This window comes from Eurypyga helias, unplaced genomic scaffold (genome assembly GCF_000690775.1).
Source record: "Eurypyga helias isolate BGI_N326 unplaced genomic scaffold, ASM69077v1 scaffold28296, whole genome shotgun sequence".
NCBI lineage: Eukaryota > Metazoa > Chordata > Aves > Eurypygiformes > Eurypygidae > Eurypyga > Eurypyga helias.
The window spans coordinates 1-27721 of NW_010255099.1; the positions used below are offsets into that span (position 1 = coordinate 1).

A 27721-nucleotide genomic window follows, 5' to 3' on the forward strand; every position below is an offset into this window, starting at 1 on the left:
GCTGAAGGCCCGCTTGGCCAAGCTGCGCCGGGAGCTCATCACCCCCAAGGGAGGCGGCGGCGGCGGCCCCGGGGAAGGTGCGTTGTTCTGCGGGAAGGCTCTGGCCGCCTCAGCGGCCGCTTCTCTGGTGAAGTGAGTGGTGTACGACGCAAATCTAACGATGCTGGCTCTTACCCGCTTAAATCGTGTCTGCCTGTCTGCCGACAGTCCCGCTTGGCCAAGCTGCGCCGGGAGCTCATCACCCCCAAGGGAGGCGGCGGCGGCGGCCCCGGGGAAGGTGCGTTGTTCTGCGGGAAGGCTCTGGCCGCCTCAGCGGCCGCTTCTCTGGTGAAGTGAGTGGTGTACGACGCAAATCTAACGATGCTGGCTCTTACCCGCTTAAATCGTGTCTGCCTGTCTGCCGACAGTCCCTTCGGAGGGGGACTTCTCTCCCTGTAGTCCTTCCCGGTACATGGCCTCAGCCGTGGTTTGTGGCACTTGCTGAGGTTTTGGGGTGGAGCCCTTGTTGAATCATAAATGAAAAGACTTATGTGTTTGGGCTAATCTAATCTTGTATTTGCAGAAGTTTTAGGACTTTCACAGGAAGAAACATTTTGCAGCAGGAACCTGCTTTTATATATAAAAATGTGAATTGTGTAAGCTGCAGTGCTTAAAGGGAATGCTCCACTTACACCCAAGTCAGGCATAGCCCACCGGGAAGCCTTGCAGCCTACACTTTATTGACAGGTACATGCCATGGAGTGCTATATAGACAAAGTGGCGAAAGGCAATATAGACTGTGAACTCTGTTTCATACTCTCATCCTCCTTGTAGGGAAGCTTACCTGGCTTTAACTCAGGCAATATTAATAGTGGGACCGCTGTCCAGAACCTTAGAAGGCAGAAAATGGTCATCTTTAAATGAATATTTGTCCTCATTTGCAGGCTTTGATGTTGCAAAGACAGGTGATGCCCGAATTGGGTTTGTGGGTTTTCCATCGGTGGGGAAATCTACTCTTCTAAGTAATCTTGCTGGTGTATACTCTGAAGTGGCAGCCTATGAGTTCACTACATTAACTACGGTGCCTGGAGTCATTAGATACAAAGGAGCAAAGATACAGGTGAGTTCTTTCTGTGTCTGTGAGGATAAGATTGTATATGTAGATGTGATAGTGTAATGGCTGAATGGTCTAACATTATCAGGTTAGAGTAGACATGGAGCAATGCTTGAGAATACATTGGAAATGTTTCCACGAGGTACTAGTTTTACCCTGCTTTTCACTTTGCTCTGGGAAGCTCCTGTGGTAGCTCTCATATTCTCTATGAGGTGGTCTGTTCCATTGTAGCCATAGGGCACATGGGATAATACCATATGTGAGAATCAGAGGAGAAACAAATTTGCCATATTCTGTTCAGATTTGCAGTGTAGTCAGCTGGTTTAGGAGGAAGGTAAAAGTAGGATTTGTTTTCTCCATGAAGAAAAATATTTTTCTCATGAGTTGTTTTCCTTCCTCTGTACAAATAGCTACTTGATCTCCCAGGAATTATTGAAGGTGCCAAGGATGGTAAAGGCAGAGGAAGGCAAGTCATTGCAGGTGAGTGCATTAGAGCTGGAGGCAGCATCCTGTCACTGGTTCAGTTAGTACAGTTTATGAGAACGGAGGGTTGAGTCACCGTTTCTGGTGTCTTTCAAAAGCTGAATTGTATGATGGAATTGAGCTGCAGTAAAACTGCTTTCTTAATTTCTTAGCTTATTGTCTCATTCTGGGGCCTGACTGTAGGCAGGAAGATTTTTCCAGCCTCTTGCAACAGCTAAGGATCTCTCTCTCTGAGTGGTGCTTGGCCAGCACTACAAACTTCAGTTTTATACTACTGGAATTTAAAAATAAGCAATGTACTGGCTTCTAGGGGTTTTATATTGTCATCAGTCCGCTGAACTGCTTCTTGTGTTGTTTTCTCTCAGATGGTGTAAGCGTGCTTTTTTGAGGGATGATTTTCTCTTTCCAATTCTTAGTTGCTCGAACCTGTAATCTCATTCTGATTGTTCTGGATGTGCTGAAACCCCTTGGTCACAAGAAAATCATTGAGAATGAACTGGAGGGATTTGGAATTCGTCTGAATAGTAAGCCCCCCAATATTGGCTTTAAAAAAAAGGATAAAGGAGGCATTAATCTTACAGCCACAGTAAGTTGGAAGTTTTCTTTAACCAAAATTAAAAAAAAATGCTTGAAGAAAGGGGCATTTGCAGTTAGTGGTATGCCTGGGACCATTCCTGTGCTGTGACTTCTTTAGCAGCTGAGCTGCTGTACTGTGCTGTAGTCAGTTACTTTTCTTGGAGGCCATCCATACCTGCCCTAGAGCCGTAACCATGTCCCCACCCCAAATCAGAGGCTCAGTCGCTTCCCAACAAGTTCTGAGGCCCAAAGGAGAGTGTGCGAAAACCACCTCTCGCGTGGGGACTGTAGCGTTCTTCTGGAGAAGAGAGCTCAGAGTTCCAGGCCTTGCAACCTGGACGACTCCTCATTTTCCATTTACCACCAAATCTTTAGAAGTGTAGAAATAGCGGGAGGTAGCAGAAGTCAGTACTCTGCTCTGGGATCCAGGTACCTAACAGATAGTTGTCTGGGCACTGAACTAGTACATACGCAGGTTTGTGTTGCAGCTGGTCCCCGATCGACAGCGAATGTTATGGCAGTGTCTGATTGCAGCTATCAGTGGCATAAATATAAATAAAGTTGTTATGATTTAGACCTTTGTTCCCTCTCCTGAGACTAACTGTGGTAAAATCATAGTCAGGTCCAATACCTTAGCAGGGCATCTGCTGTTTTCAGTAACCTATCTGCAGTGATTGCTAAGTGATTGCATTATTAACTGTAAGACTTGATTTGACTGTAAACTCTTCCATTCCTTAATACTGGGTCTACCTTCAGTGTCCTCAGAGTGAGCTGGATACTGAGACAGTGAAGAGCATCTTGGCAGAGTATAAGATTCACAATGCTGATGTCACACTGCGCAGCGACGCCACGGCTGATGACCTCATCGACGTTGTCGAAGGGAACAGGTACGGTTGGGACCCTGACTTTGGTGTTCTTGCAGTTTACATTGTAAAGAAAGGAAGAGTCTCTGAGGTTTGCTTCCTGCAGAAGCTAAGCTAGCTATGTGGTATCAACGCCTGCTGTTTAGCACCTTGCTGGCATTGTAAATAAAGAAGCTTTTTCAGAAGTCGCAGTGTATTGCTGCTAGGCTGCTGTAATGGTATTTCCTTCTCTTGGCAGGGTTTACATCCCATGCATTTACGTCCTCAATAAAATTGACCAGATTTCCATTGAGGAACTAGATATTATTTACAAAGTACCCCACTGTGTACCAATATCTGCTCATCATCGCTGGAACTTTGATGATCTGCTGGAGAAAATTTGGGACTACTTGAAGCTAGTACGAATGTGAGTCCCAGTTGCTGCCCTCTGTGGAGTTACATGTAAGGCCGAGACTAAGAAAGTCTCGAGACTGGATGAATGATAATTATTTTATAATGGATTTCCAGCAGCATAGAACTTGCTTTCAAATGATGATGTCTTTTGTCACTGAAGTTATGTTTCATCTGTAAATCAGACTGTGCTCCTCTTGTCTGTTGTGTTCACATGTTGAGTTCTTCCCAGGAAAAAAATCACAGATCAGAACCCTGATACGGTAGATGTTATTTTCCATTCCTGTTTAATCTTATGTTAAGCAGCTAGAGAAAGTTCACTAGTGATAAACCTTTGCAGTTGCAAGGGAGAACCTGCTGCAGCCACTGGCTACCCAGAATCACTTTCAGCTTAAGAATGCCAAATATTTTTCAGAATGTCTGCTTTCACCACTGAAATAGTGGAACTTGGCACAAGCACCTGGGGCGACAGTGCGAGTAACCTGTGAAAGTTCGGGGTGGGCTGAAAGCAGAGAAGAGGTTTTGGTATTGACGGGCTGTTCCATCTGCATTACAGCTACACCAAACCCAAAGGGCAGCTCCCAGACTACACCTCTCCTGTGGTACTACCTTACTGCAAGACCACAGTGGAGGATTTTTGCATGAAGATCCACAAAAATCTCATTAAAGACTTTAAATAGTAAGTATTCTTGTAAAAGAGTAACTTATAGAGAATAGAAAATAGTCTGCTTCATGGTATTTTCTCCCGTAAACTGAAAGGGAAAACAGGGTTTGATTTTTTTCCTTTTGATGTTGAATGGAACAGACCTCCCTATGACAATTAAACCTAACGCTTAACTTTCCTGGATGAATTTTCTCTATGGGGAAAATGTCTTTTTTCATATTTGAAGGAAGCACTAGACGCAAGGGCACTTACAGGCCCTCGTCCTGAATGCACAAGCATTTTAGGTGACTTCATACTTTGTTTTGATCTGTTTGTACTCTGGTTCACACAGACCACTCATCCAGGTACTTGCAGGAGAATAAAAATAGCTCTTGAGCATTGCTCTCTGCATTAGCTTTGTGACAGAAATAGCCATTGTTCTGCTGTTTGCGTATTAGACTCCAAAGCCTTTTAAATTCGATTTTTCTTCTTCTTTCAGTGCACTGGTCTGGGGTTCATCTGTTAAACACAACCCTCAGAAAGTTGGTAAAGACCATACTCTTGAAGATGAGGACGTTATTCAGATTGTGAAGAAATAAACTTGTTCTCACACCGTTTGCCACTGTGCCTGAAGTTTGTCATTGGTTGTAAGTGACACAGAAAAGGCCGTTTCTAGCAAATCTGTCGCAAGTGGGCGTTGGGTTTTTATGGTACTAACTTACTGCATGATAAACCCAATGTTTCTGGCCGACTTGTACTGCAGCGTCCTGTGCTGGCAGAACTTACGTGTGAGAAATTCAGGTTAAGCGACTTTCACGAAGGCAAAATCTTGCAAGGAAGCTTTGATTTTCTGCTGTGTGTGCATGCCTTTCTAAACTGGGGAAAAAAAGCTCACACACCAGGAATTAATTTGTTCCAAACTGGAATAAAACATGAAAAGCAGAGACTGGAGAAATCTCTTACGAAACAGCACTAGAGGAGACAGAGTTCTAGCTCTGACTGCCTCAGTCTGAAATGTTCTTGTTTGAATACTTCCAGGCTATTAATAGCCTGCAGTTATGGAGGAGAGGGTTGGTTCTGCTTGTGAGCAATCACTTTTTCAGTTGTTTAGGCTAGTGGAAGTAAACTGGATGCTGTGGTAGCGACTGGAAGCGTTTAAGTTTTCTGAAAAGACGCTCCTGCCTAGGTTAGGTAAGTCAGGTAAGCTGCACAAGGAGCAGGCTGCTCCAGCAGCAGAGGTTCTACTGCTTTTTAATAAAACTGAATAAAGTAGAGGTCTGACGTGAGCAAAAAGCTTATCAAGTGTGGTAGCCTCTAGCATTTGTTCCCCTAGAAAAGGAAGCGTGGTGTTCAGTTGAACGTGGCAGAAGTGCTCCCACTCATGCTGTTACACATATAGAGGAGCACAGTGACTGCAGACACCCATTCAGGCACTAGAGCCTGGCAACAGTGGTTGCTGCTCAGCCTGGTACAGCATTCCAGCCTCAGTTCCTCCTTCCCCCAAGCTTTGGAGTCCAATTCCTGCAAACTGGACTACCTGCTGCACGTGTGCTGGCATTAGCAGCCTTGACTGGAAGGGAGGAGAGGCAGAGCTGGGAGCAGTGAACCTCTCACCCTTTGTTTAGGGCTGTTCAGTTGTACAGGTTCTCCCGAGTGCCCTGGGATCTCATTCCTTGCCAAGCACAGTGGTCCAGAACCAACCTGTTTTTTAATAAGGCTACTGCTGTTGCAGTACCAGCAGAGAAGGGCATCATTCCAATGGCCCTAGCCCAGTGTCTGTCTCCCGTGAGGGCAGCTCCCTCCAAAGCAGACTGTTCCTCTCCCCTGCAGGGAGGACAAGGTTGAAGTTTTCTGAAGGTTCAGCTCCAGCTGTGTCCTACCTTCAACACGAGAGCAGTACTAAACACTGCTCCGTCTACTGCCGCCGTAGCAAAGTTCGAGAGCAGTTGATACAGACAGCTGGTAGAATCAACTTTATTTACAGAATGTTACTGGGAAAGTGTCAAGTTAAAAAAGTATGAAAACAGTCTTACAAGGACAAGCTGGTGATTGCATGTTTTACACGATTGTTTTAGGAACAAGCACTAGAAGCATGGGTGACCCCCAACAGATTCCACGTTGGACACTTCAGCTTGCTCTTTCTGTACAACACTGTCTCTGCAGGACTGACACAAACCCACCGCAGCATGCTGGCAATTGTTATAATACAGTCGAGTGATTGGTTTTCCCTGCTGCTGGTTTTGCATTCAGTGAGACCTAAGAAAGAGCAAGTCCAGGAGGATTCTGCTTTTGCTTTCACCTTTCTTAAAAGAGCACAATGGCCTAAGCTAGATAGAGGACATGACAGCAGTACCAGACTCAACACAGGTGGGGAAGTGGAGTGAGGAACCGTGCAGCAGAAGGATGGAAGAGAACACTTAGCTGTTGAGGAAAGTGAAACAGGCTTAAAAGGAACATAGTATTTTAAAACCAAATATACACAGTAAGATCACAAAACTACCCCATCCTCCCCCTTTCAAGCGACAGAACAAGACTCCAGAGGCAGGTTTCACAGGAAGCGCACTGGTAGATGCACTCTAGGTCCAGGACAGTTCTTGGGACTCCATTCTATAAATAGAACTGAAGGCAGTGTAGCTCATACCACGGCCGTGACTGAGGAGTTAAGGGGCAGGATTTAAAGGCTCCGTTTTGATGACCTTCAGCAACTGATCTGAAAGATTAAAACAATGAAAATACTGCAGCTCAACAAGGACCAGCACCCGCCCTCTTGGCAAAGAGCTATGACCAGTAGGTACCTACGGTCTCTGCTTAGGGCAGACTGAAGATCTGGCTGTATTGGTACTGTACCAGGTCCCATCCTCGAGGCTGTTTGAAGACTAAACAATTCTCTCTTCACGGCAAGAGTCATACGCAGAAGGAATCAGACCTTTCTTACACAGACAGCAAGAGAGGGGCCTCTTACTTCGACACGTGAGCTACGCTGAGTGCACAGCATGTGACAGAAGAATGTGAGGGGAGACTTGGGAGATGAGCAGCAAGGAAAGGCAAAGCAACTTTATCCTGTTCACTCACACTTAGGATATGCAACTTTAATCTTAAAGGAAGTCCCACATGTACAATGGAGAAAGATCCAAACCATAGGCACAACTAAAGCTCAACGGTTATCAGCTACTCTTATGTACAGCTGTATAGATTCAAAAAGGCTACTCTAGGTGTATATATACAAAAGATTGTTTATACACAAGTCTGTACACAAGGGTCTATACATTTAGTTTTCTGCAGGAGGAATCCACAGCTGCTACCTCTACACTAGAGATTATCAGCACTTCATTCACATATCTTACAAAAACAAAAAATAGACACTTCCAGGATTAAACTGGCTTTGTCTTGCATCTATTTCTTCAGGCTTCACTATTCAAGCCATAATGGATCCTTGATGCAGACATGAGACCAGGACAGGTGCCATGTGCTTTAGTCTCTCAAAAAGAAATTTTGCACACAGAGTGCTAAAAATGAAAGCCCCAAAAAACAAACAGAGGTGAAGTCCTGACTATGGACATTTTTATCCAGTCTAAAGCATCACAAGTGTCCCACCCAGTGGTCACTGTTCACTGCCGGTATTCCAGTTCATCTACACTGATGACTTTGGATGGCATGGAAGGGAGAGGCTGCTGCAAGACATCGGAACCAAACCATTTTGCAAGGCCAATGGGAGAGCCACTTCTCTGGCTGGGGCGATGGTCAAGCTGTGTGTGCCCATGAGATAATCCAGTCCGAGACAGCACGTTTTGAGGGGCTGTTTGCGCACCAGCGGGCGATCCCTGCGCTCCCGTGCCTGTGAAACGTAAAGCTATTAGAGGTGGAGGAATGTGTTCACCCAACACAGATTTGCCCTACAGCCATCACCTGATAAGGCACAAGGCAAACATGGGTTCCACTCATTCCATTAGCCCTGGGAAGTGCAGACCCCACGTGTTTGTTCTCTTGCCAGTAGCTGCCATAAACTGCCCGACACTGCGGTTCTGGACACAGCATCACAGAGTTTTAACTGGAAGACCAGCATCAAATAGCACTTCATGAGAGGGGTGGGTGGCCCCTCTGACCCAGCAAGGAAGGGAGGACTGCACACGTGCTGCAAGGGGCAGAGCTGTCGACAGCGGCATGCATCTTGGAACAGAACGCGTCACTCGGGCTTCCTTCTGGCACAAGAGCCTGCAGTGGCCAAAAGCACTCCGATGTCAAAAATAACCAATGGGTGGGTATCTATGTCACCCAAATAGCTTCCTGTTGGCCCAGTACAGTGAGACAAGTACCAACAAGTACCTGGAGCAGGATGGTCAGTGTTCCAAAACGCACACTCCTGTGTTAGGTTTTTGCCTACCTGATCGTTGTAGCTGCTGCTGCATCACCGCTAGCTGCAGAGGTGTCCCAGAGCGTGGATTTAAGATGTGATGGCTGGCTGTTGGTAGTGGGTAGAAAGGCTGGCTAAGGATGGGAGCAGATATTCCCTGCAAGTGAGACAGGTCCACTCCAGGAGGAAGCATACCTGTTGGACAAGAGTGAGGAAACTTCTTACCTAATAAGCATAAGGAACTTAAAGCAAAACAAACATTTACGTATTTAGATGGGTTGGAATTTATTGCCTGGTTTTAAAAGTAAGTTTTGATGTAACAGATCACCAGTTCTGTGTATCAGTTTGCGCTGCTCCTAACAGAGTCAGTCTCGCAGACAACATGCATTGATTCAAGGGGAAAAAAAATAAGAAGTATGGATTACCTGCTTGCAGTAGAGGAAGATGTTGTGGATGAACCCCCTGTGCCAGCATTCTCTGGACCAATCCTGGATGCAGTTGATGAGCAGGTCGTACAATTGGTACATGGGGAACAAGGGGTACTTGATGAACAGGACGAAGAAAAGGGCCTCCTGGTACTGGAGAGGCCATTGTAGGAGTCTTTCTACCAGTTGATTTAGGCCTGTAGTCTTGCTCTTTGGTGCAACGGTTTGCTTGGGTAAGAGGTGTGGAACATACAGAGCGTTGCAGTGCAGGTAGTTTGGTACCTAAGGTGGGCAAAGTTTCTTGATCTGCATTCTCCACAGAACTAGACAGTAGGTTATCTGTAGCTAGAATTGAATACAACTATTATCGTCCACAGCTAGAGATTACACTAGTGGAAGTTAAAGCTAATGATTGGATAGCCGGATTCCAGGACCAGCTGAACTCTAGTCATTACTAGCAAGCATCTGTCTCTCCTGGATGCTTCTGTCCCACTTATTTCAGAACGGTAATGAGAAGGAATATCTTCCCCAGAAATCCCTTGACAGCAAGCTTAAATTAGGTCAGAATCAGCCCTAACTCCACCTTTAATGTTTATTTTTCCCCTTTCTTAGAAACTGTGAACTGGCAAGCATGGATGAGTCAAGTCCCAGAGGAGACAAGAGGTATGAGGGATCCTCCCTAGGCAAGACTAATCTGGAGTTGTGCCAGAAGTCTAGCCAAACGTAGTTGCAGTTTAGATGCATTTGGGGGTTAGCAGCAGCCTTCTATGGCTGACATCTGCTTAGCAAGATTTGGAACACTAAAGTACCTCAAGCAGCTACTTTGACAGACCACACAGATCAGTTGGACACAGCCTGAAGTATCCCAAGTCACCTGCTACCAGTTGAGGTAGCAGCAATAGTTGGAGTGCTAAAAGGAAAAAGGTCAGTTGTACAGCAGGAACTGCCTCTGTAGTTCCCAGTATCAAAGTACAGTGTCACAGCAGTGAGGCATGTTGGTCTTACTGGGTCAGGCATGGTAGGCAAGCATGTCCTGTTAGCAGCCACTTACACAGTGAGGGTGACAAAATGCCTCCTTGATCTGCTATGTTTAAAAGCTTAATTGGTCTCAGCTTTGCTTAAGGTGTCTCGAGAGGGCTATACGTAGCTTGCTACACCCGTAACTGAATAAGCTGCGGAAGCATCGTTCATACACGTTTCTCAAGACCAGTTACAAAGAAAGTTTTGCTCCAGGTCTCTTCATGTCACTATTGCTCAAAAGCTGACAGATAAGGAAGAAGTGGATTTAAACCCAGCACTGCTGGAAGACTGCCCTTGGAAGCCTATGTCCTCCATAGCTCCAACCCTTCCTTTTACAGGCGCACTTCTACACCCTCATCATTTCCACAGCTCAAGGGTGTCTAAAGTTAGCCTGGGCATATTACATGCTGAAGCTTTTGTTCTATTCCAAATTTGTGTGTGTGTAGTTTTAAAGCCATTACAATACCTTCATTTGGCCTCTGATTTTCATCTTTACCATCGACTTTCATTTTCCCAGAAACTGGCTCCTCTTTGCTCTTTTCCTTGCTCTCGTACATCTTACGAATCACCGAGGTAGGTGTGAAGGAAGGAGACAGCTGCAGAGAACACAGTAAGAAGCAATGCCTTACTCCGTGCTGGTTAGCTATGCCCCACGATCTCAGCTGTGGGTGGACACCAGTACTAGCACGCCCTTTCCATTTAAAGCTCTCGAATCAGCCACTGTGTGTCCATGCTTCCACTTCACAGCTTTGCTCTATAGCTCAAACACTTCTAAAAGCTTTTGCAGAAGTCGATACCTTCAATAAAACCAGCATATGTTCTCAGAGTTAGATGGACCTCAACAAGCTTGAAACAAAATAGAGGAGCTGTACTTCAAGTTCAAGTTGTTTCCTCCTCGCTACTGGTTCAGAACAGGACTTCCTGCAGAGCTGCCTTCTCTGTGTTAACCCAGGGCTGACACATCTGCAGGAAGCTATTGCCTCACTCCTATTTTCCCCCCGTTCTCAGTCACACAGCATCTCTGGAAGCCGCTCCTCTTGTACGCAAAGAAAAGCACCGGTTTGATTTAGCAGCTGATAGTTTGTGCTGTCCAGAGCTGCAAGTACTCGGAAAATTTAGGTCAAAGCCACAATCTACATAGTACCGAAGGCAGTGAGGCAACAGCTTGGTTTTGAGATTTTATCATTTTCTAAGTGACCCTGAAGCTCTTAGGTGACAGTTCTACCTGCAGACACTTGGGTCAGTCACTTCATACCCACAGAGCAGTGTTCTCTGAAGTGGCTCATGACTTTCAGCACTTGTCTGACAGAAATTAAGTACTAAAATACGAGCGTCTGTGTTTTCCCTGTTCCTTTGGTTTCAGAAGACCAGGTCAAGATAACATTAACAGTGCTTCTTTAGTTTTAGACAAGATACTGGTCCAAGGCTGTTTTCCAAAGTGAAGACATCCAGTTAAGCGCCAAGTGTAATTCATTCCCGTATCATCTGGCCACCAGTACAAGGTGAAGGATAGATTCCTCTGTGGCCCCTGCCTTTTATCCCATTGACTACAACTGCTGTCACCTACTCATTGCAGACACTTCCACATACGACCCGCGTACACGAGGTACTGACCATGCTAGTAATGGATGCTGCAGGGGCTGGAGAAGACGCATTCCCTCTGTGTCCCGGTGCAGGTGATTTAGTCACTCGCTGCTGCCTGTTAACAGACAGAAGTTAATAAGAAGCAGCTCCACTCAGCACAGACTGGAAGGCAGGATTGCCATCAACCAGTACAAGCTTGAGTCACTAGTACTGATATCTAACAAAAGAGCATGAAAAGCCAGTTGAGAGCGCACCCCTCCAGTTTTGCAGTCAGACAATCACCTGTTTCTGTAGCCATCCCTGCTTTTGTCCATCTGTGGTTTACCGAAGCCATGCTGGTAGAAGTTGGCTGCCTGTATGGCCAAGTCATGTGGTAATGCCAGTCCCTCTAATGCGGCTTGCTGGATTTCCAAGGGACTCAGCTGAAACAGTTGTAGAAGAAACAAATCAAAGCTTGGATTTGGTTGGGTGTTTAAGGTAGTGAAGATTTCGTGCTATAGCTTCTAATGTCTTAAAGGTGTTTGCTCACCAGCCACCATCTGTTTTACAGCAGACAAAAAGCATGAGGTTTTGAGACTGGACTAAATTAGACTTTGCATCCTCACACTCAAAGTGAGCTTAATTAAGCATAAACATCTGGATGCAGCGGCTAACGTGTTTCCACTGCTTAGTTCTAGCCCACACAACATAACGAGAGACAAATGCACACCGAGCAGAAAGTGTTTAACCTAACCTGCGTGGCAACCGGACTCAGGGGCTTCCGTACACCTGGAAATGGATCACCAAGCAATTGCTGAGAACCTTGTCCAAAACCTAAAGAACATTCAACAGTTGTGTTTAAAAGGACTAAGAGTTTCTTTCAACATATACAACATACATCCCTAAGCAAGTATTTCGATGCGAGTTCAGGATTCCTTGTGAGGACTCCCAGCTCATCCTTTAAGCCTACGCAGAGTGATGTCTTCTCCTTGGCACTACGCGGGAGAGCTACGGGGAGGCTACTGGCTGTGTTTTGCAATACAAATGGCCAACTGGTCCCTGCAAATTGGCTTCTTTACAGCAGCTGAGCACATTGCTCCATACCAGAATTTACTGTGAGGTCTAGTTGATCTGTCATCTACATTTTTTGGAGACCAATTTAAAACTGGAGGCAAGTAAAACGGCACCTTGCACTCCAGAGGCAGAGACTGACCTAGTCACCCACCGAGCGCCACAAGTTTTCATTGCTCTGTAAAGCACTCCTTAAAACAGACTCGTCTTGCAACCAGTCTTACCGATGGGTGAAGAAATTCTATGGCGCAGGTAATCCGCAGAAGCAGCTCGAGTTGGAAACACAGGTGGAATAGGGGGAGAAGGTGCTCTTTGTGTCAGCAAAGAGGCTGCAGGTTCCAAACCACCTATCAGGCCACTTAAGACGTTTGATGAAGCAGGTCTGGTAATGGGTGGACCAAGAAGTTCCTAAGAATAAGTAACAAAAGAACGTTCAGAATATGATCAATTTATTAGGACAAAACAAGCTCCTTTTACTACACTACAGGCTATACTGCTTACAGAAAGTTACAGACAAGGTGAACTTGTGTAAGTAAATACACCAGTTCTGGACTGCCCTCAGAATTAGGCACTTAGCCAGGCTTTTCATTCTTAAGTTATAATCATGGGAAATAGCATAAGACAAGTTCCTAAGTAAAGTGAACTAGTGACTAATTCTCTCTCCTCTACAGGGATCAGTAGGTAGACATGACTCCCATAATTGCCTTAAACTGTCTTATTTTCAAATAATTTTGGGGTTGGTTTTTCCCTATTCGGGATGCCCTTTCGAGTACTGTCCCAGCCAGTAACAAGTACCTGCAGAATATTCTTTGAGAGAGGTTGGCCTGGCATCTCTGGAGGTGACATCAAGTGGCTCTCAAGGCTCTGCTAAGAAAAATGACAATATAAGTTAGACAGAGATACAACAAGCATCAGACTTGTTAAGAGACCAGCTACATGTCTCAGTGGCAGAAATAGTTTCATTTACCTGTTAGAACAAACTGCCAAATAAAATTCCAGCAAGGTCAAGGGCTGAGCTGGCTCACAGACCTTTCCTAGCGAAGGGAGTGCCTAGTGCTAGGCTGCATACAGTAAGTTCAGTGTGCCTCACTGAGTTTAAGATAGATGAAGTTATCGAATTTTGTAAACTGGAGATAAAGCATTGGGCCATGTGATCAACTGCACAAAGTGTATTTTTATATCAGAGAAAATATTGAAGACACTCTTCTATGCATCACAACTCCATGTCAGTGTAAAGGAACAGCCAGAAATGAAATTGATCAAAGTGAGAAATCAGCCTGCAAGTTCCTCACAGGCCAAATTTACATTCTTCACTGTCTTTCAGTGAACTGGGATGAGGCTAAAAGTCCTTGGGTAAAGTTTAGCAGGAAAAACAGCTGCTTTAGACTTAACTCTGTTGTTAGAAGTATTTTATGGTACCAGACGTAGTTACTGATAGCTTCTGGGTCGAGCAAACTGTTTAGGCAGTTAGTGGCAGGATGAAATTTCATACTACAATCTCTCCCAATCTCAAGCGTAGCATCATCTGTTGTTGGATATTAATCTTTCAGCTAACAAGTACTCAGTTTAGTTTTATCTCGGTGCAAGTCATTTTAAAATCCAAGTTTAAAACATCAGATTGTGCACTGACATACCTATCAAAACAAGTCACTAAAGCACAACATCTGAGCTTCAGTTATGTAGTAGCTGTACGTATACACAAGCATTTTAACAGAGGTGCCTTTTAATAGCAGCACAGACGCAACGATTAAACTAACAGCAGCAAGTCCTCCACGAAGAGTGGACTGATGATACCAGTTATCTAGACAGATGTATGTGTTAAGGTTCAGAGAGGATGGGTTCAAGTGTAGGAGTCTTCACGCCCAGATATTAATCCATTGGACTAGATGTTCACACAGGTCCACTTTCAAGGTGGGAATTTTTAGACTTCCCATAGTATTAGAGTTCCAGGGCTTTCAGAAACTTAGCATGAAACCAACCCTGCAAACTTTGAACTGAAAAAAAGCCCCACTTTCAGTTATTCTGGCTAGGGAAAAGTGACCAAAGCACCTCCCTTACTTTTGCCTCCAAGCAACAATATTCTAAATGTAAGCCTATGTTTAATACCATGCTGCTGTACCCTGTCAAGGCCCACGTTATCTACGGGGTTTCCAGTTCCTAGCACAGATCCATTTACAGTTTGGGAGAGCCAGGTGTCTGCTACTTACATTGACTTTGGGCTGTGAAGGCAGAGTCCCACTTGCCTTCATACTGCTCACTAGTTTGTTAAACGCAGTCATATCTCCATCTTTCTTGATCTGTCTGGAGCCAGCGACATTCAATGCTTCCTCCATTTGCTCAGCCATAAAAGGAGTAGCAATTTTCCTCTCCTGATCCACTTTGAGGCCTTTTAGCCCAGCTTCAACTTCTTCCACTGAAAGCACAACTCCTGAATGCGCTGAGAAACACAGGAGAAATACTGGTAAAGCACGGGTCTGTTTACAAGTGAGCTAGTCATTCTCGTGCAGGTGTTGAGTATAGGTTGTTTGAAAACAAGGAACAGTCAAAAATTTACCTTCTGATATTCACTCTAGCTGTCAAACCATGTCTGACCTGTGTTTAGACTGATACTCATATTTAAATCAGGAATATTGCCACACAACTCCAGGCATGTTAGGACTCCACAAGAACCTGTTTAGGTTAACAGGTAAGTTCTGACCAGCTGTCACTTATCCTGCAAGACCTGTCATTACACCACTTTCCAGCTTCACCTGCTTTTAACAGAGAATATTCATCTGACAACCAAGTGTATTCTTTTTCAGTTAGGGAAGTTCCATTTATCTTAATACTGCAGGGGACCAGCTGGTCTTACAGCCACAGTGTAAGCGACGTCCAATTGCCTGAAGCTGTCATAAGCAGAGGGAATACATACCTGGAAAATTTAGATAGATTGGAGAATCAGTTACACACAGAGTTTGGTGTGTGTAGCGTTTGAAGTGGTTTTTGCTCAGAAATTAAAGCCACTATGGAAAGATTTCCCTGGCATCACCAGAATAAGGTGTTAAGTGTTAAGCCATACTTTTTTCCTGCGTGTGCAACATTTAAATATCTAGCAGTGCCTGACATCAAGGCTAGGCATGCTTTATGGACCAGCTCACACACAACACAAGGTACACCACCTTAAGAGAGCAGGAAGAAGAGACAGGAGCATGCCACAGGTTGCTCTAGCAGTCGGTGGCCTAAAGAAATAAGGTTTACTGGAAAATTGGGCAAGACAGTGAAGAAAAGAATCAGTGATGCAGACATGCAGTATGGAGCATGAGGAAAAATGATGGTGGAGAGGGATTGACCTGGAAACTCCACAACACTTGAAGAACTGTACAGCATTTTATGGGAGTGCAGAACACGCATCAGGTACTTCTGAGTGAATGGAAGCTTCCCCACAATTTTTTGTCCCTTCAGCTCTGGTTTATGAGGATCAAAGTTCAGAAAGCTTTTAGTAGGAAAGTCAGACTAAGCGAAACACAGAAAAGACTTGTAGTTCTATTTAAGTCAAATTAAGAACAAGTTCTCCACACATTAGCTGACACTCCCTGCTCCCAGACTGGATGCTCAAGAATATTTGCAGTACTCAGATGCTTTGCTTCCTAGCTGCTTAACACAACCAGAGAGTAGCATTACTTTGTTCATTCCAGCATTTCCAGTTCACATGGCAACACATGCTGCTTGCCAAAGAGGAGCCAATTTCCAGTTAGACCTTAAGATTTCCAAGAAAACATGCATCCTGTACCCTCCATGCATGCTGTGGGCCCAAACATGCAAGTCTCCAACTTGGACATGCCCCTGAATATTATGTTTAAAGTCAACCCGGAACTTTGTTTAGAACAGCTGATGCTAGCAAAAGCAAATTCTAACAGACTAAGTTCCCTGGCATCCCGTGTTCCAGCTGAGTTAGTGTAACAAGACAAATCTGTTCCTGCGTTGTAGCTCCATGTTAATTAATGCACTGAACAGCAAGCACAGACCGCTGTGCTCCAAGAGCTAGCAACAGGCTTCAGAAGTTCAAGTTTACAGTATGCACTTGAAAAAACCTGACATCCTTAAGCCACTGTTCATCTTTTTAGACGCCGATACTTAATGGATCAATGTGATCCATTATAGATGCTTGCAAGAATGACATACAGTAAATTTTTGGTAAATCCAGAGTTAAATGCCACAAGTTCTGGATATTACCAGTCTCCAGTATGACAAACGTATGTAAATGCCATAGACAAAGCTGGAGCCTCAGATTAAGACTTGCATCATCTTAATTTATCATTGTTACTGGCCAGTAAAGCAGTCCGATAGTCCTAATGTCATCCTGGGATTAGGATGAAAAGAATCAGTGATATTGACACAACTGAGATCTGTTGAATACTGGGGTTTCTGTACTGTGAGTACACTTAGAGTATTTCTTACTCCTGGACTTGGCCATTGAGGTTTTCAGAATACCAGGCCTCTTGCCTTGAGATACGGCATCATAAGAACTCGACAAGATCTGAAGAGGCACTTACTGCTCTCTCTAAGCTTTTCCTTGTTGGCTGAAAGACTTGAGAGAAGAGGTTTTAAGTCCACTTTGGCTTTCTGTAGCATTTCTAGGATGTCCACTTTGTTTTCAGAGTGGTCTTCCAATGGAATGGGAGCAAAGTAGTTTCCAGAGTTCTGGCCAGGGGAGAGAATGGCTTGCTCTAGACCTGAAACAGCAAAACCAGGAGCACTGCCACATCAGTCGACCAACCCAATGACTCAGGATGAACATACACTGGTAACCAACTTGAAATATGTCACTGAAAAGTTATGCCTCACACCCCTTGCTCAATATCAGCTGGAAAATCATCAGGAGCATGACAAGAACACTTACAAAACCAAGAACTTACAGCTGCTTACTCTAAGAGCTTCCACAAGAATGTTAAGCATATAAATGGTGGGAGAATTCACTATCCTAGAGGTTTATCTGCCACATTCTTATTGAATGAGTAGGAAGGAGTATAGAAGGAGCTATCTGGCCCTGTGTTGTCCTACAGTCTTACCTGCTAGCCTCTCCAGTTCCTCATGTGGTGTAGATCTCAAGCTGCTTGACCGACTTCCAGACCGACTAGGATTAGAAAACCACCTGCTGCACCACTGAACCTTCCCCCAGCACGTCCTCTATCATCTAGATCACAGGGAAGCAATAAAAAGAAAATATTACCCTAACAGAAGCAAGATCAGCAACATCTTTGAGAAGCTTTACTGTGCAATCAAGATTTTTCTGCTACAGACCACTAGACACTGCTCTGAGTTTAGAAGCTTTGACCTGCTTTTTTCTCTCCTTCTAATATGGCAGCATTTGTGTAGTCAACATAACCCATCAGACACCCTTTATTTACTCTGAACAAATATTTGGTATAAAACTAACAAACTCATCAGAGCATCCAAAGACCATTAACTATATCATTTTAAAGTGGATGTGCAAAGAAAATTGAGAAGCATTTGCACAAGAATTAAAGCAAGTTACAACCACCAGTAATTCCGAAGGCCAGATGGCTTGAGGCTGGTCCCTATCACTGTACAGAGAGAATTGCCAATCCGCTGGATTTTCTGTGCACATGATTCAATTCAGCTCCAGCACTGGCCAAGGACAGTGCGTGGAACGGTGCAGAGACTACTCCCGACTTGGGAGCATCCCACAAAGGCTGGGGAGAAGGACTGCAGGTAAAGGCTACTTTCTTGAATTTCACATGCTGAACCATTCTGGGATTGAGAGCGCTCCATTCTTCAGTCAAAGTCTGTCATCAGCAAAGTCCTGGCAGCCAGCACCTCCCCCCTCCAGGCAGGGCTGAGGTCACCAAGCAGTACTTCATCCAGTTAGTCTGTCAGAAGCCACTCCGGTTTAGAGACTCTTTGCTGATCACCACAAGTATTTCAGAAATAACATTGAATTTTTAGACAGAAATACTGCTTATACATTATAAAATTTAACTCAGAGCGAAGCCAGTCCTGTCTTGCAAGACAGCATCCACGAAGAGCCTGCTCAATAGGCCCAGCTGCAGTTTCACCATGCAGCACACCTACTTTTAGACAAAAGACCAGCCTCCTTCTGCCAGAGAAGCTGTGTCATCTGAAACAAGGGGCACTCAACACCACTATTTCAAATGGCAAAACCAAGATAGCACTGATCCATTTGGTTTTAATTGTTTGACTCTAACATGTTAGAAAATTAAGAGTTATGCCAGGAGATTTACAAGTCTACTGTGACAATTGTCACCAATACACAAGAAAACAGTCACAAAAAGAAAGTGTTTTGGACAAGTTTTAACACCTGCCTGCTAAAGTTTCATCAGTGGGTATTTTGTGACTTGGGATTTCGCTGCTTTTGAAAGAAGTGACCACCTTGCAGATATGCTCAAAGTCAACTTGTCAAGTTCAAAGACATCATGTACATCCTCTACAGGCTCTCCACTATGTATTTGTTGAATTATTGCCACAGTATGATGAACCTTTTTTTAAGGCAAGCAGCTTCCCCACATTAGAAACTACTTTTTAAAACCTTAACGCTTCTAAACTGTGTATCAGGTCTGTTTCTTTGCTATCAGCATACATTTGGTTTTTTAACACACGTGTACCTTTATACAACACAAGGCTCTGCACTCAAATTCTATCTGCTAATCAGTTATACTATCTAGGAGAGTCAAGAATAGTTTTTCTTCCCAGGGAGGGAGGGGTTAGAATAGAAAGATCAGCAGTTTATGCATTAGGCCCATGCTTAGGCACTACCTGCCTAGCCCTTCTTGTGGTGAAAGGGAAAAAACAACCCAAGATAGGGGCCAGTTACAGCTTTCAGACTACAACCAGTGAACACCAGCCATGCACTGTTACCTCTAGAGATCAGATGCGAAAGAACTGTATGCTACCTACAGAAGTACCAGAATTCCCATTAATTCACGGCCAGAGGTAAAAACCCACTATTGGAAGAAACTTGTGGCACAGCTGTCAGTCTTTTTCTTCACAGTCTGTTACCAGCTTCTAGGTGTCAGTAGCATCCACCCATGACTTGGGCTACAGAGTACCTACTAGTCACGAGTGACATTGCTTAAACTTGCTTTTGACTGAATTAGTAGGCTATGTTCATTTTTCCAGCTCAGTAAGAATAGTTCTGAGTAATGAGTTAACCACTGAAGAGGGTTAAGTCGTAAAGACCCAAACCCTCTCGGACAGCCTTTCAGCCACATTACTGGTATTGATAATGCAGCCATGCTAGGTTTGTGCAGTGAATCTTCTCTGAAGGTATCTGTAATACTTCCAAAGAACCACCATCCAGCATCCTGCCAGAGCTTCCAAGTAATGATCAGAAGAAAAAAATAATCATCTACTTTGCCTCACACACTTTCTTTGGAAGCAGAGCCAGTCATAGGGATAACATTTTAGAAGTAACATCCTAACGCTCCAAAGCTGAATCTCTGCAAATCCATCTTAGACACACACACTGCATAAAGCAATTCTCAAAGCAAGCAGTTTTAACTTTCATGGAATGCAGCAGCAAAAATGCTTCTTGTTAATACAGCCAGTCTTAAAAAAAAAAAAAAACACCTCACCGAAGCCAGGCCAGGAACACTTTTATCCAAGTTAAAGAACTCATTGAAGTCAAACTCTCCTGGAGCTGGTTCCTGTAAAACAGCTTCCCTAGGAACTTCTTGATCTGCTGGAGTTTCATTGGCAAGGACTGTTTGCACTTCATCCTCTTCTGCCACTCCACCATTGCATTCTATTCCTTAAAAAAAAAAAATCAAGCAATTGTTGAGTCACTGAACTTGAGCATCCCTTGTAGGAACAGTGCCTAACAGACAATGCACGTGCCCAGGAATTAGAAGCACAGGACCAAAGTATCCTTGCCACCTGTGTGATATTTTCATCAGCTGCCTTGTGCTGGCTGTGGTCTGCCACAGCAGAAACCAGGGCCCATGAGAACTCTAGCACAGAGCTTCTAGTCCGTAGTTAAGACTACCTACTTCAAGGATATCAGAACTGCCAGTGAGTCAGGCATCTGCATCCGGAACAACCCAGGAAGTACACAGAGCATGTCAGATTTGTCACACCAAGCAGATACAGCTGTTGCCTTGCTGCTGGTTTTCCATCAAGAATCCTTTGGCAGTTCCTGCCTTCTTCCTAGGAGCCCCAGAGCAGACTCCCTGAAACCTGGTATTTGGCATGAGTGCTTAATATTGTCAACATACAACGACTACTCCTGCAGCAGCAGAGCACATGGCATATTAAAGACTTACCACACCTGCACAGGTGTGGCAAGAGAGCTGTGGCCTGATGACAAACCCAGTATGCTCAAAACTGGACTACATTTTAGTTTACTAAACCTGAACCCTTTGAGTTTGTGCTGTTCACCTACGGGATTCCTAGCATTCAGAAGTCATCTCCTCTCTCGCCTCACAGAAGTTCATCCTACAGCTTTTGCTGTGGTAATAACGGCAGACTTGAAGTCCAATGATCGCAGACAAATTCAGATAGTCTCCAAGTTCAGCTTAAAGCTCCATGGCTGGCAGCCACATGTCCAAATCAGTGTTTCTAACAAGAGTATCACTATAAAAAAAATACTTCCAGTACCTCAGAGCATTAACTTAGCTTACACCAAGCCTTGCGCAACCAGCAGAGTATTATAAAATGGACAAGACCCTTTTAATAGCCTACAAATTCCCAGTATCATTCAACATCCATACAAGTTTCTCTTCCAGCCTCTTAGTCCTACCTTTCTTTTGGAAAAATCAGTATTTTTGTCATCACGTAAGGTTATTTTTGCAATCTGAAACATCAGTCACAGGCCTTGCATCTTGTGCTTCAGGATGACCAAAAGCTATGCAAGTTTAAGATTGATAAACTGCATTATTCTTTACACCCGCCTGATCTCTAAAGCACCTCTATCCAGCAACATGCCACACCAGCAGGCAAGCAGAGTTTTTGTCATTTGCCATTACCTTCTTTCAGTGAGGCTGTTCGTCGTCTCGTACGTTTTCTCCCTTTGTGATCTTCCTCCAAAATTTTATCATCAAAGCCTGTGAGCTCGATGGTTTCAGACTGACTTGTAGGACCAGCAGAGAACCACTCAGGCTCCTCTTCGGTGTAAGAGTCATTCCTCCTTCGCTCCCCAAAGACACGTTTGCTGTCACCAAATTCCCTCTGAAGTGGGATGTTAAAAACATTAACCATTAAATGCTGTTTCATAAGATTCCTCCCTGACCTCCAAAGCAAACGACAATCTTTTCACACCAGTTCTGGATGCTCAGTAAGCTTTTACATTTTAAAGACTTCACAGCTGAATTTCTGCTTTATTACACGGAAGGCTATTGTTCTGCCAATGCCCATATAAACTCAGTTTTGTATCCTGAGAGGAAGGACAGTGGTTCCTCTTTTTTCCTTACAAAGGCCTGAAAAGATGGAAAGCTTCCATCTGCTGAGGTTAAAGGCAATGCTTGCTGACACCTGCTACGTCAAGAACTATGAACGAACTAATAGCAAGATATTCAAAAGTAGTAAGTCTGCCACAGGAAAGGTTTGCAAGACACAGTGTTAGATGCATCCCAGCTGAGCTGTCAGAAGGACTGACAACTAAACTGCTGAAGTACTGAGTGCTCAGACTTCAAACCATAAAGGCACTTCTGAGAAGAGACAGCCTCCTTGCATGGAACACCCAGCTACTGGATGCACTTAACCTGCCCCTGTTGCTTTTAGTGCAGTGTCCAAAACCTCCGATTTAGCGTGCAATCGGGAAAAGCAAGAACAAACCCTGAAGCGTTTATCTTTGTAGTCCCTCTCACGATCGCGGTCTCTTGCGTCTCTGGAGTCACGTATGTCTTTTTCACCACCCCGGTGGTCTTTATCAAAGTTACGAGAGGAGATAATTCTTCCACTGCCAATCCTGCGGCCACCAATAACACGGACACCATCATTCTCCTTTTCTAAGGGGCTCCCTGCTCGACGTGAGCTAACAGCTGCAGTTACATGACAGCCACCTCCAAAGCTTCGCCTCTGTGGACTTAAGACTACATCCAAGTCATCTTCTTTCACTCGCTCTCTTGGATCTACAAGAGAAAGACAATGCAAAAAGCATCAGATTTAACATATTGGTGACAACACAAAAAGCATCAAATTTAACATATTAGTAAATACAAGCCAGTTCCCTGTAAAAGAGCCTTCTGTTCTACAGCCTTGCTGCTATTCCAGAGCTTTTAGAAGGAAGACACTCATGATTTATTTTTGCAGAGCTAATCTAGTGGAGTCCAGAGGAAGTGCAGAAGAAAGTTAAAATTTACAGTTGAATATTGAGGAATCGCTGCTGTCTCCCAGGAAGGACTTGCTTTCCCACTATAGACTCAGTCCTGAATTGCAGGGAAATCAGCCCCTGCACCTGTGTTACTGCACACGCATTTATACAATACAGCAAGAACAGCAGGATGTAACAACTCACCGCTCCCTAAGCTGGTTCTTAGATCAGTTACCAGAATGCCAGGAACTAAACTATACTGGGAGCAACCAAGATTTCCGGAATACTTATTCTATGCAGTCAAATAATTTTCAGAGACTCTTAGTCTCATTTGCATCATCCCAGAGGAAAGGTTTTGCCAACAGCCTACGTTCAGTTCCGAGTCCTGTGCTCGAAGAGTGCACTTACCTACTATCCTACGCATAAGGGAAGTCCGATCTGAATCCAAATCTTTTTTAAAGCTTTCCACTGGTGAAGTTCTTCCTGAACTCGGATATAAAGATGCATGCCACTTCTCTGGATCCCAGACACCATCACTAGGAAAATGATTGCAGGATTGTTTATTACTTGTAGCCTAATAAATCAGTTGTAGTACTGCTGCAAACCTAGAATTCACTGACCAGCAATCTGTACAAGTGAAACATTTCACCCCCAACTTCAAGTCTCTGCCTTACTAGACTTTGTAACCTTCTATGTGGTATTCTGGATCCCTTCTGCTACAGTAAGAGAGTATAATACCCCACATCATATTATAAAAGGGACAACAAACAGGCGTGATGTCCCACTGGTTATTGCTGAAGTTTGCCTAGTACACTGAAGAGGGCAAGTAGATCAAATCCCGCTGTTCTTAAGCCCTCTGAAAATTCTACCTCAACCTCACACTTGTACAATAAATTAATCTGAATAGTAAAGACACTGCTGTTTAGCAAGCTTACAAACACAAGCCAAGAACACTCTCACCATTTTTAAGGGAGGTACACTGTCAACATGGGAGAGCAACCCATCAAGGAGTCGGCCTGTTGCAACACGACCAGGTCAGTCTGTGCTATACAGCCATCTATAGTCTTGGGTAAGGTTTTCTTCCTGCAAGTCTGTAAGGCCTGTGTCACGTGAAGTTATTTTCTGCTGGATCTCACGTTTTATCTTGGTTCAAAGCACAGAGTTCCTAGCTAGAGCGTCAAGCCTTTCCTAGTAGATTAGTACTTGTGCAAACCGTCACACATGCTCCGGAGTTCAGTGTGTATCTTGCATGAAGAGAAGTACACTTCTTCCCTAAAAACTTTTTGCAGTTTAAGCTTTCAAAATGAAGGAAATGCATATAGTTTTTGGTAGAATCAAGAAAATACCTGTCATATTTTTCAGAAAGACAAGAAGGTCTTTGCTTAGAGTAGGGACACTCTTTAATATCCAGCAGTTCCTCCTAGAAAAAGCAAGAAGTTAGTTCCAATTCTCACCCAGACAAGATTTGAGTGACCCAAAATATCTATTCCAGACTGCCTGTTCAATTTAGTGTTTTAATTTGACAACCCAAGTTTCCCAATATGTTGTTTCACTTCCTGTGAAATACTGCAGTGAAGCTTTGACATTAGGCAGCAAGTTTATTTTTCAGTTCTTCTACCAGTGGCCACTGAGCAAACACTTATTTGAAGCACTAAGCCTTGCCAGGTCAGGTTCAGTCCTTGATAACGCTTGAAAGGCTGTTCACATCATACACCTTTACTTTTATTCACTTCCCTGAACAATTCAACTTATAAGCAAGACAGACATTGATACCAGGGCTAGAAGTTCTCAAGGTGGAATTAAAATGACATTCAATACTATGGAAGATTGAGCAGGTAACAGCAGCATTACCACAATACCAGTTACTGTGGTAGATCTGGAAATTCCAGACAAGCTTGCCACTTCTGACCACCACCAATTCCAAGATATCCAAGTGTTATGTTATACAGTTATCCACTCTATCCAACACCAAATCAATGCTGAACAATTACTTCAGTCTTCCCACTTTCTACCAGCTTTCAAATACAGTCCTTAGTTGACTACTGCACACCCCTGAGCAGTTTCTCATTGGAGGCAGACTAGTAATCAATCTACAGTCTCACTGCAGTTTGCTATGTTTAAAAAGCATTATTATTGGTGTGATCATCAGTGCTTTGATTCACTATTAACTTGGCTGCAGTCAAGATGCACATTTCTAATTAAACTTACTCATTCTCCCTAGACTACTTTTCTTCAATCTGCCTCACTCCCAACTTTACAGAACCGAATGGGAACGGTGCAGAAATCAGTGCGCAGCTTGAAGGATAGAGAGCCTGACAGCAGACACCACACATCAGCCAAACTGAAGAAGAAAATCTCTTTCTTCCCCCCAAGAATACAATATCCTTTAGAGCTTTTACATCATTACCCCCTTGTGAATAAAATCAGTTCATCAGCCATGTGAGCTTGATACTTGAAAGTTTTCAGATGGTACCCGGATTAATATGCATGTACACATACATAGCCAAGCATCACCCTGTACTCCTCAGCAGAGTTCCATTCAAGGGAGGGAGCCTGGCCTCTCCACCCACAGCTTCCAAAAATAAACCTGGATCTAGGAGGAACATCAGTGCTGTAATACTACCACAGCCTGATGCAGATATCGCAAGTATTAGCAGCACTGTCCGTCACCAGACCCAAAATTGACTCTTTTGTTGGCCACGAGAGGGAGTCCACAGACCCTCCCGTCAGACCCTGCTGCACTTCTTCCACTCAAGTGAGGAAGATTTCAATTGCTTCTTGGCTTTCTCTCATTAGCTGTGTATCCTTGGAGCAACAGCGTCCAAAGAAGCAGAGAAGACACAGCTTGGCCTGTGCAACACTCATCGTAAAGGAGATGAACACTGGCACTTCCAGAGTGTGTTTTTGGGTTTGGCTTTTTATTTAATTCACACACTAGTGCTTTTAAGTGGGTGTGGGGAAAGTGCGTTTCACTGGTTTTAAACTGTTTGAATAAAACAATTTAGAAGGACTCATAAGTATGAACCAACAGTTTCCCAACTGGTAGTAAAAGAATATGAACTGTTAAAGAAAATCAATCCCCTCCCCAAATGAGGAGCACATGTCCTGAAACAGTGTTCCTCCCATCCCTCATTAGTAAGAAATGGGATCACATGAAAGTAGCTTACAATGTTGATTACCTGAGTTCCTTAAACCAGCTAAATTTAAGATGCCACTTGTAAAAAACACCCAAACACATATGATGCAAGGCATTTTAACTCAGATTGACTTTGGTGTTTCTTGACTTTAGACTCCTTGGACACAAACAGACAAACAAGACCAGATGCCTTCCTTCTGCCACTAGTTCTGCAACTTAAATCCTGATCAGAAATTACAGGTATCAACTTAACAAAACCAAGGCTACAAATGCACCAGTTTGTGCACAGCTACCACCAGCACACTAGCTGAGCACTGCCCAAAGTAGCACACAGCATCTGAAGCTGTGTTCAGTTCCTGCTCTTGAGGGGAGCTGAGCAAGACCGGGCCAGTACAGGTACGCCTTTTCCAATAGCAAAAGTTTAAACACAGCTCCTTCACTTTGGGGTTAATAACGAAGTCTGAAGTATAGCATATTTGCATCTTTGAAGTGTACATGTTCTCTAAGGAGTCAGAGTTAGAAAGCCACACTACTCCCACATCAGTTTTGCCAGTTCTGAAACACTTGGTGTGTTGATGTCTAGTTAAAATAAGCTAGCCCTACTATCTCAACAGAACAGAGCCACAATGATAATTCTTCTGCTTTAAAAAACAACAACCCACTAGGAAGCTAACAGTTCAGAATTCCTCAAGCAAGATAACAGTCAGCTAACAGTACACTGTTCCACACTTCAGGCCATTTGTTGCAAAGTATCTTCATAGATTTCCACAAAGTAACAGCCACCTGTTCCCACAGCTTTCAGCAACAGGGAAATCAGCCAACACTAAAGACTTTTCCTAAAAGCATGTTTCAGCAGTGGTACCAAAACCCCAAACAAGATTTGAACCTTAAATCCCACAGTATATCACACTCAATATTGAAAGAATTTGTATTTGCAAGTTCTTTAGTTATTAATCTTCCACTCAGGCATGTATTTAGATATCATAGCTAAACAAAAGCACCGTGTCTGAGTTTTTACACTAAGTCCCGGCTGGATTCATGAGCGCTTAGGCTTTCAGCAACCAAATATGAGCAATTCCAAGTTTACAAGGCATCCTAGTAAACACTTAGAGCTCCCGATATTATCTGGTGTGCTGTATGTTCCAGGGATGTGGCATCCACTCTAAGGAAATACTTCGGTCAGCTTCTTAAGAACACTGCTGAAAGCAGAACTGTGACACGCAAGTGCTTGAGAAAGCTGGTAGAACAACATACTTCAGGCTCTACCATAATCTCTCCAGCACATGCTGTGAGGTGCTCAGATATTAAAATAAGGTGGTGGGAATCAAAACTGTATCACGAACAGGATCGCACAGCTACATCACATTGAACAAGTTGCCCATCTTACAGCATCTCCCAAACCTCCATCCAGGCAAAGGCTTCCCAGCCTCCACCTTACCGCTTCGCTCAGAGACCTCCACCTCCCGCCCTACTTCTGTGACCGAAGCTCCAACTTTTAGAGGAAAGGGGAGAGAGCAAACCTTGGTGTAGCGATGGGGGTACTTCGCTGTAACTCTGTTCAGCTCCAGGAACGCATCACCATTCTCCGCGTCTGTTACGCCGCCTCTTTTATCCATGGTTACTTCAAAGCCTTTGACCACGGACCTAACGAAACCAAAACAAAGCCGTCAGACCGGGAGAGGGACGCTTCTAGCGGGTGCGTTTTCCTTCCAGCCCAAGAGCGCTTCGGACTTGGATACGGCAAGTAGGAACCGCATTCCCTAACAGCCCCTTTCGCCGCTCGCGGCTCCCCCCCGCAGCCCTACCCCACGCCCCGCAGCAGCAGCCCGGCTCCTAAGCC

At 44.2% G+C, this 27721-nt stretch overlaps 2 protein-coding genes across 2 annotated transcripts; one reads left to right on the forward strand and one right to left on the reverse strand.

Annotated features, from left to right (window-relative positions):
• Window positions 1-4: 4 nt before the first annotated feature.
• Window positions 5-4660, forward strand: DRG1 (developmentally regulated GTP binding protein 1; the record flags this gene model as incomplete). The annotated part of the gene is made up of 8 exons (XM_010153226.1): window positions 5-77; window positions 924-1099; window positions 1504-1573; window positions 1993-2162; window positions 2909-3039; window positions 3254-3421; window positions 3962-4084; window positions 4548-4660. Coding segments are annotated over 8 exons (1011 nt in total), but the record flags the coding sequence as incomplete, so codon positions are not given.
• Window positions 4661-7112: 2452 nt separating this feature from the next.
• Window positions 7113-27497, reverse strand: EIF4ENIF1 (eukaryotic translation initiation factor 4E nuclear import factor 1). Its single transcript, XM_010153225.1, is given in 19 exon segments — window positions 7113-7898; window positions 8430-8594; window positions 8825-9163; window positions 10311-10440; window positions 11459-11543; window positions 11711-11850; window positions 12162-12241; window positions 12703-12886; window positions 13274-13345; window positions 14686-14915; window positions 17011-17190; window positions 17527-17618; window positions 17620-17651; window positions 20071-20246; window positions 21460-21661; window positions 22268-22563; window positions 23154-23281; window positions 24092-24165; window positions 27402-27497. Coding segments are annotated over 19 exon segments (2943 nt in total). The 3' UTR covers window positions 7113-7656.
• Between the last annotated feature and the right edge of the window lie 224 nt (window positions 27498-27721).